At 31.8% G+C, this 15,794-nt stretch overlaps 1 protein-coding gene across 1 annotated transcript in view; it reads left to right on the top strand.

The window, feature by feature from the left end:
* Positions 1-1,529: 1,529 nt before the first annotated feature.
* The window catches only part of LOC129757569 (nuclear pore complex protein Nup88-like), a 71,963-nt gene continuing 57,698 nt past the window's right edge, over positions 1,530-15,794 (top strand). Inside the window, exon 1 of the mRNA XM_055754843.1 lies at positions 1,530-1,931. Within this exon, the coding sequence (XP_055610818.1) occupies positions 1,683-1,931 (249 nt within the window). The 5' untranslated portion in view covers positions 1,530-1,682. The remainder of the gene's footprint in view (positions 1,932-15,794) is intronic.

Here is a 15,794-nt window from a genome sequence, read left to right as displayed (position 1 = left end):
AACAAGTTTGTATTCTGTTAAATCGGATTATATTCTTCTAATCATCGGTGCTGAGAAACTAAAACAATCGAAAAAATAAATTAGATTTCCTGTGATGTGAAAAACCCGCATAGATCAGTATTATACAATGACTATTCCCATTATCTTCTTCCGAAGACACCCAAAAGATTACTTCTATAGTTTTGGATTATTAATGTAAGATAAGGCTTATCATTTTTTCATGAAAAGGAATCGTTTGGACGCACTTTACGATACAGGGAACGGGTCGTTAAGTAGAGTAACCATTCAATTTTTTTGCTTTTTTCTACTCGTTTTGAAGCGAGTTGGATCATATGTGGAATCTTTACTAAATGATTGTCTCATTAGGAAAAAACGATACAGCATTTCGTGTAGTTTTGATTAAAAGATAACAATTACGAAACAAAATTGCATTTATTTATTAATAAATTATTTTACACCTTCCGATAATTTTCATTTTATGAAAAAAAAAAAAAAAACACTCCTTACGCGAAGATAGCGTGTGCTGCTGCGCCTAATTATTCTTCGGTGACGGAGAGGTACATCAACCGGGAAACTGGCTGGTGGTGCTGTTGGTTACACATCGTATCTTTTTCCGGCCACCATTATTAGAGCGCTATCGTCTTCCTCCGCTGAGATTTTGCCGGTTTAGTCTCGTGCCCACCTGTAGCCGTGCTTCCATTGGCCGTGCCTGAATCTTCCGGATGTTCAAGAACCGTTGCACCTTCTGGATGTTCCATTTTGCAGTGGTTTTGAAAATTTTCTGGTATCCACATTTCCTTGGAATCTATCGGTACGCAAAAATAAAATCAAATAATTAACACTTTCTTCTAAGTAAAGAGGTTTTCACTTACCTTCATCAGCACCTGTCGTCTGGTTGCCATCCCCGAATGCTTCCGCGTAGTCTTCGGAGGGTCCAAAAGCTACCTCCCACAATTCCGGAACACAAAACCGCCACGTTTATTGACGTGACAGCAGAAAATTCGATGCGCGTTGCAAAAATAATCTTTTTATTCCCGAGATGATTAATCTAATCTTTCCAAAATAATTTTTAATAATTTCGGCGTGTTGCAATAATAATCCATTTATTCAAAGAAGTATTAATCGTATCTTTCAATAATGATATTTTATCCGTTCTAGCGGAGGCACATTTAGCCAAAACGCAATGTGAAACCTTACTATTAATGTAATAAGAACCGAATAATACTGAAGATTCAGCATATCGTATTTGACTATGCGGGAACATATCAAGAACCAATGAATATTTTATTTTTGAAATATTCCTTGATATAGAACTAAAAAATAACATCCCGGTTTCGTTATAAAAATCGCCTCTACAAAATAGAGCGCTACAAATCCCATGCATTTACACACACGAAGGATTGTCATTGAGCCACACCCACCCTAATCGTCAGCTGTTTCGCAGTTTCTTTTGCGCGAATCTCCCGCTCCCGAATTTTGTTTCTCTCCCGCATATCGGCAGAAGTTTGTTTATGTTTTCATCGGCAGCGGTTGATTTGTGTTGTGGTGACGATACCGTCGGTAGAAAAGTTTAATTGCGTTGCTTTATTAATAATTCCGGTTGTTATCGATTTGTTCCACGAAACTGTCCCCATTCGCGTGTGTTTTCCCCAATCAAATAGTGAAGTGAAGTTCCAGTTAGAATGGCGTCCAACAGCTCGTCGGCAGCTGCTGTCGAATCCGGTCAATCCAAAACGGATACTTTCGGTTTCAATGGGTTGAAGATTTTCGAGGTGGCGCGCGATTGTTTGCCGGATGATCGGAAGCGAACGCAGAATCTGCTCGAAACCTGGGACGATATGTTGTTTGTGTGGAATTCGAAGAATTGTGCGGTGATGTCGCTGAACTGGAGGGCCGCCAACTTGAAGCCGGATCAGCAGCAAAAGTATCAGGTTAGTGAAGGGAACATAACCTACCTTTTTGTTTGGGCAGGATGGTTCTTGAGATTTCATGTCGTTTTGTTAGTTGTGTTGCGAAGTTTTTTTTTTTTTGGTTTCATGGAGAGCGATATGCTCTCTCGGGAGAATCTTCTCACGTGTTGCGTGTTTACAGTGAAGGCCTGAGTGAAGGATGATTTTGATAGGTCTGTTCAAGAGTGTATCCTTATTGAGTGAAATTATTTTTTAATCAAAGAACAAAACGAACCAAGAATGATGAAGTTTGTAATATGTATGTATGTCGAGTCCATAAATTTTATTATGAGAGTCAGTAATGCTTAAACATTCAAAATTGTAATTGTAATTGTTTCTTTATTCAGCGGCGATAACCTTTTTGTATAATTAGGGGAGAGTGGGGAAACGTGGGCCATTCTGAATATCTCAGATGTGTGTGAAGATAAAAATCTCAATCCAACTGTCATCGGTGTCGCTTCGCGTAACCATATTTTTCTATATGTTGTTGACTTTGATACACATCATATGCTTTTATTTATCAATCTTAAAAAATTTAATAAAAATTCTTACTTAATTAAACAAGCACTCGCTAATTTCTTCGATGGGGAACCTAAAGATGATAACAAAAATATGCTCATACCCTTAAGATCCTACTTTTGTCATGTTTTTTTTTCACGTGGAAAAGGAATTTTTGATGAAACATTAATAAGTCACACAAACGCAACCAAATTGCAAATCATAGCTTGTGGGGATTCGTGGGCCACCTATATTTTATGTTTTTACTAGCTGATTTACCCGGCCTTGCTCGGGTTTGCATAAAATATAAATCAAAATGAGTCGTTTGACTTTACGAAATTTTGGTAGCTTTGTATTCAATATGTTTTATATATTTATTATGAGAAAATTTTACCCATGTTGTGCCATGTATGTAAGCTTTGAAAGTTTTGTTTGTGTTTTTCAAGTTTTGAATGAGAATATTTAATGTGTTTCCGTTTTTCATATTTTTGAAACACTTATAGTTATGAGGTTCGAATTCATAGAAACTAAAAATAATTTCCCATGAATGCTTTTTTATTTCATTTGGCCTTATATTTTTTATCTTTAAATGATGATAAGGTAAACTATATTTTTATCATTCCCACTCCCCATCTAATGAAATCTCTTTTGGAGATGATCTCCTCGGACGCTATGTGTCAATGCTCCCCCGTATGCTATATTCAAGTTTTGTTTGCTCAGAAAAATCTAAGAAGGCTTCCGAAACTTGCCGCAGCTCGTGGCCTTCAAGTCTTCCAAGCCAACGGCCATGAGTTCTAATCCCAGTCACGGCATACACAGTAAACTTTTTCTTAAATGTTCCAAGTTCCACTAATATTTTTTGAAGTGATCTAAAAGAAATGATCTCGGAACCTAAATCGTCCATTTTATGATGTTATAACAAAAGATTTTTTTTCAATTTTTCCATTTTTGGAAAAAAAATCTCAAAAATTATTAGGAAGAGTGATTCTTGGAAATAATTTGATTGAATTCGCAGTACTTAACGGTTTAAGTTTTCGTATAATTGGATGATAAAATTGAACACATTGATGATCAACATTTATACAAAAGTCATAGATTGACCGATAAAATTGAATTGTATGAAACTTAAAACCTCATACTTAATTTCAAATAAAGTTTCTTGTGTTGGATTTGGTTTTTGCAGATAATGCACGTTAAATTTTTGTGTCCTCCACTTAGATTTCTCGACGCCTTTCAAAGCGTTGAAATCACAACTCTCAACTTATAACTCTAAATTAAATCATTTTATCTTTCTATATGAGGAATTCTAAAAATACGAAAATGGTTGGTTCTAAAAAGCTTGATTTTAAGAAAATAGCGTAATATGTTTTCAGCACTCAATCCAAATTCATAATGAAGATACATCATTGCATCCATACTTCACACACTGTATATTCTTATACACTCCAAAGCCCTGCAGCAGTGGTAGGGAGTACTTTGAAAACCACTACAATTCAAGTCAATACATAATTTACAGGTTAGTTGTATTTTTCAATCCGTTATGTTAGCTCATTATTGCATCCAAAATTCTCGTATCTACCGCGGTACCACGTTCTTTCAGCAGTTGAAGGTACAAAAAACACCCGCCAAAAATTTCCCCTTTCAAATCTTTAACGCTCAGCAAGCTTCGATTTGCTTTCCAATACACGTGAACTCTGGATAGTCGTTTCTTACGCCCGGCCCATATGGTGATGGTGAAAACAACCCGCCAAAGAAAACGAAAATCGGCTGCCTAATGGGTGCCATGACTTTTGATTTGTGGAAATAAAAACGAAAGTTGTATGGGAGGGTCCCTTTTCTTAGGTGGGAGGGGCTCAGAACTATCACTAAAACCTTACCCTGGTCCAAATACATCTCTGTACCAAATTTCAGGCAGATCGGTTAAGCGGTGTCGATTTGTATAAGGTGCATACAAACATATATAGTCCAACTCATCTTTATATATTAGATACACATTTAGAACACATTTAGAAGGATAATTTTTTTAAAAGATGTATCTGAAAAATTCAATAAATCTGTAAAAATTAATCCTTGCTTTTAAAATTCAAAATTTGAATTAGAAAATCTCAGTTGAAATTACGAAAAAAATAACATTTTTTTTCCCAATAATGATACTAAATCTAAAACAATACCATAAATTGATATCAAGTTTCTTAAACAAAATTCAGTATTGGAGAGCAATTACGTTCGAAGGAATAATTCAAATTACAAATTTTTACTATAGAATCTGAGCAGTCGAAAAAATTAAAAGAACAGTGAAGACTTTTAATTCCTCGAAACCAACATTAGAATAATGAACATGATTCAAATTTTAGAATTCAAAACAAATTTAGTTAAAGGATAAAATAGAAATAAAAATAAAACAGAATTCAACAACAAACAGTTTCAAATAAAAAGACCAGTGCCAGAGCTAGGTTCAGTCATCCAGATCCAGAGATTGGGATGAATGACAGCATGCTGTTAAATTCCCGGAAAAAAAAATCCAGATCCAGATAAAAATTCAAAATCAGTCTATAATCTTAAAAACTTAAATCAAAACTTACTTTAGAAAATGAGAAGACAATTTGAATAAAGAGTATTTTTTGTCTTTTCTTTATTAGAAACGGAACAAACTTTAGGAAATATAATGAGCATTGTAATATTCAATCAAATCATTTATTGTGTCTCTGAAATGCAGAACCATACTTCAAAACTCGGATATTGAATTTTGGCAGATATGAATTTGAAAACTGAAGAATTAAAGATCGTTTGTTGAAACTTACAGTTTTCTATTTGTTCCTTCGGCATCCTTTAACAATCGGCAGACTTCTGCTGTCACGAGCAGAATCAAAATATTGTTTGTTTTGGTTCCTCTTGCTATGTCCAATTCGCAATCTAGAACAATCAATCAATGATTGCTGATGACAGGTGATTATGATAAACGCGGTACAAATGTTTACATCATCACACGGTTAAGCGAGACTACTCAAATTGGGTTCGTGGTTTCACAATAGTGTTGCCAGATATTCTGGGTATCAAAGTACTCATTCAGAAATGAATACTTTCCCGGTTAGGGAAGATGGTAAGTGGAGAGTGAGACAATAGCAATCGCTAATTAAATGAATTGTGTAGTTGTGTAATCACTAGACTAACGAAACATGAACAAAGATAACTCTATTGTACCACTGAAACCTATGTTTTAACAATATTCTAAAAGCTCCGTACTTGAATTTAAAAAAATTATTAGAATTATTGATAAATTGTAGTTTCAAAACTGGGAAATTTGGAATTTATCTCATAATAGTGGAACATTTAATCTTTCTTTGAGTATTTTTGCCCCTGGAGTTAGGCACAACCAGTAAGTATAAGGTTTCAAAAAAAATTGTACTAACAGCTAGTTTTAATAGCTGTTAAGAGCAAAACTTTTTTTTTCTTCGGGAGCCCTTGGCAATTGCCCCCTTTGCCATACCCCCCCCCTCCCCCCAGTCTAATCTGGCGTTGCTCTCAGACAATATAGAGCAACAATGATTCATTTTTTTTTTGTAATTCAAAGTCAAGAAGAATCTTACTTAAGGTTGCCAGATTGCCCTGCTTTTTTCTTGATTTTTGTTGAATAATTTTTTAGTTTTGACAAAATTTGCCCGAATTTTTGGTCGTTAATTTTGATTTCGCCAGGCTTTAATATAAAATTTTCGGGATTTTCCCGGCCTGGCTACGTGCTGAAAAAATTCTGGCGTCCTTAATTATACTTCAGTGAAAAAAAGTGTCGAGGATAGATCAGTTACAAGTTAAAGACTAAATTCGCTCAATGCATTTTTAAGCTGAATTAAAGCCAACGTTTTGCAACAGAATTTTAATTTTTTTTTTAATTTCTTAGAATATGGTTACAAAAATATGAAACACGGAGAAAAAATTATAGTATTTTAAACAATAATCCATATTCAATCATATTTCTGATTGATTTTCGATCAACTATAAATCTGAAGATATCAAATATTTATATGATAGATTATTTGATTGATATTTTGCGTTCAGCGTTTCTATTATATATAGATTCAACTATAGTTGTATGATTGACTCATCGATAAATGTATTAAATTCAACTATATTTATGTGGTTGAACTCATGCATTCAATTATATGCATAGTGGATAGATGCTCCGATCGGCTGAACGTTGGTGGTGAAAAAAAGGTTCTTCCTTTTCTTCTTCTTGTTTGATCGAAGCAGGTTTGTTTTGCCTGCTTGGATTGGAAGAGTTAGTAATTACAGATGCCCAGCATACAAAGCGATCATTCATATAGTTTAATTCATCTAAATGAAAAAAACGTTAATAGATTCAGAAATATTGATGGTTGGTTGCGTAAGGTCAATCAACAGTTTGTAGTTAATTCTATTATATTTATAGTTTAATACCTATAATCAATCATACAAACGTATTTGAATTTATCATATCTATAGTTGAATCCTTTATACCATTATAGTTGAATCTATTACATTGATAATTGGTTATGAAAGGTCAATCAAACTGCTGATTGAATCTATTATATTTATAATTGAATTCCTAAAACCAATAATACAGAAGTAGTTGAACCTATCATATTTACAGTTAAATCAATTATACCATTATAGTTGAATCTATTATATTGATAGTTGATAGCGTAAGGTCAATCATCAGTTTGTAGTTCAACCTATTATATTTATCTTTGAATGCTTTAAAACCAACTACATTGTGATGATGTGATGTGATGTGATGAGTCACATCTGGCTGAAATAATTAAAACAAAAGTCGCCTTTTTTCTGCGTGAAAATAGCTGAAAAAACACTACTTGGTCAAAGTTTTTTGAGTCACCTGGAGAAAATTAAAAAAAGTGAAATACCAATTCGTGTCATAATTCGTAATTTGAAATATTTTGTAATCATTGGTTTCGAAAAGCATAAAACATAGAAATTTAAGAGATTTTTAAAAGGTAGTTTTTTTCTTACTTTTCCTTAACTGGCATTTACTAAGTTTCTTTGAACACCTACAGTCAACTTGTACCCAAAATTTGATAAGGATATTAATGCAAACTTTCCGCAACTATACTTTTTTACAAAAAAAACTTAATACAGAAAACTCCAAATCTAAAAGATTCTGAAATGCAACTGCAGTCAAAGATAGAACACATTTCAAAGGCCCAATCTGAACGGAAATCATAATCAATCCAGAAGTAGGTAAAAGAACATAGACAGTTGACTAGTGATATAAAAGAAAAATAGTTTCGAAAAGAAAAATAAAACTACTCTTTCAAAACGGGAAGAAAAGTGTCCGAAATGGAGAAAGTTGGCCTGCAAATGCTGCTGCAACCAGCATTTTCGCATTGAAGAGAGAGAGAGGGAGTTCCAATAGCCGTTGGATGATCTCTAAAATTATATAGTAGATAGTTGGGTAGATGATAAATAAAAACCCAGGACAGATGAAAAATTCACCAGCAAAAGCAATGCTTCTGCTTCATCTTCTAGGATCAAAAACCTTGAGTCGAGGACGAAAAATCGCAGCTTCTCTTCTCAGCCGTATGAGAAGTAAGTAACTTCTTCTTCGTTTTCTTTATTTTATTTTTCTTTCTAATGGTACCGAATGAACTGGCGACGAGGAAGATATTATTTCATTATTACGACGAGTGTGGGGACAATTTATACTTTTGAGATACTATTATTAGTGCAGTTGAAAATTTCTTAATACTTCCGTAATTAAGGATTTCCCCTTTTTGCTCTCTGCAGCCAGCCAGTTTTCGGTCCTCGACTCGGATCGGCTGTGTGGACTTTTGGACTTTCGAGAGTCGTCGGGCTTCCGGGATTGCTTCTCGGTGGAATGGTTGCATCCTCCATATTTTTTTTTATTTCACTTCATTTTCTGTCGAACTTGATTTTCGAGGCTGTGTTTGGGAAGGATGCGTTTTTTACGATGCTGGTCCGTATTTTTCACCGGCAGCAAAGCAGCAGAGTTGTTAATTTAGCTCACACAGAGCTTCACCGAACCGGCCATAAATATGTCATCCTGTTGTAGTGAAGCTTCCGTCTTGACGAAAAGCTGGCTGCTGCTGCTGCTGGTGGCGATGATTTGTGAAGATTTGTGGAGCGAGAAGGATTTCAAAACCTCGCTACTACAGTAATGCGCAAGCTGAAATGAGGTGGCCCTAACCAAATAAGGTCTCATTCAGGGCGCGCTCGTAAATTTGCTTTCGTGATTTTTTTTCCTTATTTTTGCTTGCAAATGGAACCTGAAAAAGGGAAATGATAAGAGCTGAAATTTAAAATTTCCGAGGGAAAAAAATACGACGTGATGTAATTGCATTCGTATTCTGGAGCATATTGATTAGAAAAGTTTTTGCATCCTGATGTCATGCTTTAAGAATGTTTTTCGAACAACTTTTCCGAGTCGCGAATTTATTTTACTATGAAACATTCTGGCAAAATCCCTGAGAAACTAGTCCACCTCGTTTTTTAAGTTCGTTTGTTTTTGTTTTTCTTATAGAAAGGTATAGTTATTGGTCGATTTGGGAGTTCATTAATAATGAGTCTTTGACATACCTTTATAGGAACCTATCGAATCAGTTCGACGAGTTCTGACAATTCGTGTGTTTTAGTGTGAATATTTGTACTCCTTGTTCTGGACGTTTTTGTGAAACTGTGCTGCACAATTAAAATGATTTTTATGATCTTGAAAAATGGATTATTTTTCGCTTCAATACAAAAAAAAACAAGAAAAAACACAATCGTTTGATTTTTTTTTCCTTAATAAATATCACGCAATGTTCACTTTAAAAAACATGTCCATTTGGCTTGCTAGCAATATCCAGCAATCACTAATCAAAATCATCACATACAAATTTATTCTTCTTGCTTTTTTAAAGATCTATGAAGAAAAAAGACATATAGTCAAATAAAATTTAAATACATCGATAATTTTCACATTTTTTCCTCATAACAAAACGTCAAAGATATTTATCGACCATTGTTCGATGATGTTTAGGCCCAAGAATAATTTACTCAATTGCAAAATATTCAATTAATTTTCAGTCGCGAAAACTCAAGGAAATTTTAATAAAAATTAACAGATCTTACAAAATTATCAAAAAACGACAAAATTGACCAAAATGACAAAATTACAATAAATATCCAGTTTTCAAAATTGTGAAAAAGGTCAAAATCGACTAAAATTTCACAATTCTTAAAAATGACAAAATCGACAAAAATGACAAATTTGACGACATTGACTTAATTCAGGGTGGCCACTCATTCGGAAAACGCGGGAAAAATTCGGGATTTAAAACCCATCGGGAAAATGCTGGAAAAAGAAGGGGATTTCTCCTAGAAATCGTAAATTTTCCCTTTTTTTTGTACAAATATGCACATATATAACTTCAAAATTTTGAAACTAATTCAAACTCAAAGCTTCAAACAACTGAAAAATTATAAAATTTTGTGTTCAGTTCAGTTTTCTGAGAAATAGCTGGTTGCAATATGTCGTTTCGCGTTTGAATTTCTGTGCGGTCTTTAATATGTCAACTCCCATTTAATTTTTTTTTAGTTACGGAATGTCTTAACCAAAATTCCAAAAATCAAATAATTGAGCAGAAAATTTAAATTGTTCAAATTTAATTCAAATTAGAAATTGGAACACCGATTACATATCGATATTTGCATATGAAGTCGGAGATTTGCAGTTTACTTTTGGGAGATTTTTAGACTTGTTGGATCTTTAAATAGTGAAATTTTGTAAGAATTTGACATTTTGAACTTTTAGTAAACTTTCAACAAATGTTGGCTAGATTTGATTAAACCGAACTAAACGTCATCGCCATGGGAAAATTTTGAAAAAAATAAGAATTTGAATCTCATTTACTAGACCGAAACCTGTGATATGATTTACTGAAATAATTTTCTGCGGTTAAAAACTACTGACGCACTGCACTGGTCTTTAAATTAATAAACTTTGTTTCTTGTAGGAATAATGTGTGTACATTCTACTGAAGTTACTCAAAAAAAGCTGATGCTGTTTCTTAATTTCCAATTGATTTTCTTGCTAGCGAGATATGAAAATACACAAAATTAGGGCCGGTGACAGTGAATTTAAAAATTGAAACCTTTTTAAATATGCTATGAATTATTTGTTCCATTTTAGAATTGTAATGAAATCACTCATCAAACGTTACAATTTTTAAATACAGCTTTTCTGACTGATTGGTTTATTTTATGTCGGGAAAAATGCGGGAAATCAAAAATTGAAATGGAGTGGCCACCCTGTAAATTGTGAATAGAAAAATTGAATATATTGACTAACCCGAAATGGCAAAAATGCCAAAAATGATGAAATTGACAAATTTGACAACATTGACAAATTTTAACTCAAATGACAAAATGGGCCAACTAAAAAATTAAAAATTGAAAAAAATGAATTCAAAATAAAAAATTCATGGAAAAATTGACAAAACTTACAAAATTAACAAAAAAAAAACAAAAAAAAAAACAAAAATATCGAAAATTTAAAAAAATTTAAAAAATTACAAAAATGGCAAAAATGACAAAATTAAGAATAATATGGACAACGACAAAAATTTAATTAAATTACAAAAAGGCAAAAATCACAAAAATTATAAAACTGACATAAATAACAAAAATGACAAAAATGACAAAATGACAAAGATGGTTAAAATGATTAAATTGACAAAAATGACACAAATGACATAAATGACAAAAATGACAAAAATGGCAAAAATGACAAAATGACAAAAAAGACAAAAATGACAAAAGTGACAAAAATGACAAAAATGACAAAAGTGACAAAAATGACAAAAATGACAAAAATGACAAAAATGACAAAAATGACAAAAATGACAAAAATGACAAAAATGACAAAAATGACAAAAATGACAAAAATGACAAAAATGACAAAAATGACAAAAATGACAAAAATGACAAAAATGACAAAAATGACAAAAATGACAAAAATGACAAAAATGACAAAAATGACAAAAATGACAAAAATGACAAAAATGACAAAAATGACAAAAATGACAAAAATGACAAAAATGACAAAAATGACAAAAATGACAAAAATGACAAAAATGACAAAAATGACAAAAATGACAAAAATGACAAAAATGACAAAAATGACAAAAATGACAAAAATGACAAAAATGACAAAAATGACAAAAATGACAAAAATGACAAAAATGACAAAAATGACAAAAATGACAAAAATGACAAAAATGACAAAAATGACAAAAATGACAAAAATGACAAAAATGACAAAAATGACAAAAATGACAAAAATGACAAAAATGACAAAAATGACAAAAATGACAAAAATGACAAAAAATGACAAAAAATGACAAAAATGACAAAAATGACAAAAATGACAAAAATGACAAAAATGACAAAAATGACAAAAATGACAAAAATGACAAAAATGACAAAAATGACAAAAATGACAAAAATGACAAAAATGACAAAAATGACAAAAATGACAAAAATGACAAAAATGACAAAAATGACAAAAATGACAAAAATGACAAAAATGACAAAAATGACAAAAATGACAAAAATGACAAAAATGACAAAAATGACAAAAAATGACAAAAAATGACAAAAATGACAAAAATGACAAAAATGACAAAAATGACAAAAATGACAAAAATGACAAAAATGACAAAAATGACAAAAATGACAAAAATGACAAAAATGACAAAAATGACAAAAATGACAAAAATGATAAAAATGACAAAAATGACAAAAAAGACTAAAATGACAAAAATGACACAAATGACATAAATGACAAAAATGACAAAAATGACAAAAATGAAAAAAATGACAAAAATGGCAAAAATGACAAAATGACAAAAAAGACAAAAATGACAAAAGTGACAAAAATGACAAAAATGACAAAAGTGACAAAAATGACAAAAATGACAAAAATGACAAAAATGACAAAAATGACAAAAATGACAAAAATGACAAAAATGACAAAAATGACAAAAATGACAAAAATGACAAAAATGACAAAAATGACAAAAATGACAAAAATGACAAAAATGACAAAAATGACAAAAATGACAAAAATGACAAAAATGACAAAAATGACAAAAATGACAAAAATGACAAAAATGACAAAAATGACAAAAATGACAAAAATGACAAAAATGACAAAAATGACAAAAAATGACAAAAAATGACAAAAATGACAAAAATGACAAAAATGACAAAAATGACAAAAATGACAAAAATGACAAAAATGACAAAAATGACAAAAATGACAAAAATGACAAAAATGACAAAAATGACAAAAATGACAAAAATGACAAAAATGACAAAAATGATAAAAATGACAAAAATGACAAAAAAGACAAAAATGACAAAAATGACAAAAATGACAAAAATGACAAAAATGACAAAAATGACAAAAATGACAAAAATGACAAAAATGACAAAAATGACAAAAATGACAAAAATGACAAAAATGACAAAAATGACAAAAATGACAAAAATGACAAAAATGACAAAAATGACGAAAACGTCAAAAATGACAAAAATGACAAAAATGACAAAAATGACAAAAATGATAAAAATGACAATAACAAAAATTACAAAGATTTCAAAAATTACAAAAATTTAATAATTACAAAAAATACAAAAATTACAAAAATGACCAAAATAATAAAAATGACCAAAATGACAAAAATTGCATAAATTTCAAAACCGACAAAAATCAAAACATTTACAAAAGTTACAAAAATTACAAAATTTACATTAATTCAAAAAATTACTTAAAATACCAAAATTTTCAAAATTACACAAATTTATCAAAATTATAAAAATAACTTAAATTCGAAAGGTAAATTTTGTCATTTTTGAAATTTTTTATTTTTGTTATTTTTGTAATTTTTGAATTTTTTTTTCATTTTTGGATTTTTTTTGTAATATTTGCTTGTTTTATAGGTTTTGTAATTTCTTAAATTTGTGTCATTTTTGTCCTTTTTGTCATTTTTTAATATTTTGTAGTTTCTGTAATTTTTGTAACTTTCGTATTTTTTATAATTTTTGTCATTTTAGTAATTTTTGTTTTTTTTACTTTTGTAAATTTTGTAATTTTTTTTACATTTTTGTCATTTTATAAAATTTACAAAATATTTCGAAAATGACAAAGATGACAAAAATGACAGAAATTCCAAAAATGACAAAAATGACATAAATGACAAAAATGGCAAAAATGGCAAAAATGGCAAAAATCTCAAAAATGACACAAATTTCAAAAATTTTAAAGCTTGCAAAAATTACAAAAATTACAAAAATTGCAAAAATTACAAAATTGTAGACAAAAATGTTAAAAATTACAAAATTGACAAAAAGAACAAAAATTACACAAACTTAAAAAATTATAAAACTTGCAAAAATTGCAAAAATTATTGATATTTTATGCATTTTTAAGGTCATCCGGCGCTTTAAGGCACCTCTAAATCAAGGCCGATTGATCTAAAATTTAGCACATGTCGGTTTTTTGGGCCATTTTGCTGCGTTTTGAAAACGTAGATGGTTTTTAAGCTACTAGTACGTCATTTGAAGAATATTTTTCGGAAACAGAAGCTTCTCAGGTTGTATCTCCAGGAAAAACCATTATAATAATGACTTCTTCTCGGACTGTAATCAATCAATGCTGCGAAGATTGCTCCACGCCTCGACCGACTAAACATTAAAAACAAAATCTCATTTACCTAAGTGAATCCAAGTCAAGCCGGCAACAACGGATGCAATTTTAGAAAATGAAAATTATGATTATATATCCACCGGGAGGTTCGCCTTAACGATTCCACGCACAGTTTTTTTTTTTTTTTGGTTTTTGGGGAGCCGAACAATTTCCGATGGCAGCAATTTATCAACTAATAATGAGTTATTTATCGCCATAATTAGCTTTTTATGGCCATAATCTCGGAATTGTTGAACAGCAGAAGAAGTAATGCAATCGCAATTCTGTGGCTATGGGAGCAAAACTTTTATTCCGGGTGCAATTGTCGCGGAATAAGACACCAGAAGAAACAGGACCGAATTTCCGCGGCACCAATGAGATTTTGGTTCACGTTTTGCCTAGTCGAAGGCTCTGTGCCCAAATTGGCGATTTAAATTATAGAAAGGAAATTTTATTACTTTTTATTTCCATCGTTTTGACTCTAGGCTAGGTTGATGAAGAGGAAAAAAAATCCTTGAAAATAATGGATTTTTCATTTTGTACAGGAAAATTTTTCACTGGAACAAATTTTCCCGCTCCCTCGCCGAGATACACCTGACCCATTCATTCAACTTCCATAGGCTCGGGAGGAGTTTTTTATGATTTCCCATCGCCAAACCGTAAAACTCGCGGAGACCAGTAATGATTAACATTTATTGGCCCGAGGGGGTGACGCAAGTTTTCATTCCGGTGATTTTTTTTTCTTCCTTCTGTGCTTTGCCCCCGTTTTTCATTCCGGTTGCTGTTCATCTCCCAAAAGGCCCACGAAAGGACCAATTTTCCTATCGACATTAAATTGCTGTTCGTGTGTTTGCTTGTACTTTTTTGTAACCCTCAAATGTGCCTGAGTTTTTAAATAATTTCTCTACTCAGAATATTGATGACATGTTTTAATAAAAAGTCATTATTATGTTGAGTTACATTTGACGAAGAATTTTTTCAACTTTTTTTTTAAATTGGAAAAAAGTCATTCAAGGGTTAGATGACGATGCACACAGTTCGATGGAAAATTTACCTTAATTTAGCCGGTACCGAGAACAAGTCCTCCACCCACGAGAGGGATCGCCAAAAAAGAAAGCCAAATACACACCGGCGGGGCACCAACGGCTAAAAATTGTCCTGCTTTCATAATTTTATGATCGTAACAAAATTATTCAAATTCTGGCACATCAGGGATCGGAGAAGAAACTCGGATGCCTGGCCCACCTTCATTCGACGACGACGACGACGGTGAAAGCGCAGCCAACGACGACGATGGCGTCAAAGATAACTCACCGAGTGGGGCAAAAATTTGGCCGTCAATAATTTATGTTCTGATGCTGCTGTACCTACCTTTTCAAGTTTTGATTTCGTTTTTTTTTTTCATTCTGGCCCGAAGGGCGGCCTAGTAGCGAACACAGAAATCTGAATGTCTTATTTGTGTTTCAAATAAATGCTCCCAATTTTGGGCTCTAACTTTACAGGTTCGCAAGCATTTGATTTTTTCTGAGAATTTCGCGATCAATAATAATTTGAGATGAAAAATTCGAAATATATAAATGAATAAAAGTATGACTAAAGCGGTTCCTGGT

The sequence above is a fragment of the Uranotaenia lowii genome, chromosome 3 (assembly GCF_029784155.1).
Source record: "Uranotaenia lowii strain MFRU-FL chromosome 3, ASM2978415v1, whole genome shotgun sequence".
Taxonomy (NCBI): domain Eukaryota; kingdom Metazoa; phylum Arthropoda; class Insecta; order Diptera; family Culicidae; genus Uranotaenia; species Uranotaenia lowii.
Note: the sequence above shows the minus strand (reverse complement) of the source record. Positions and strands in the feature narration are given on the sequence as shown.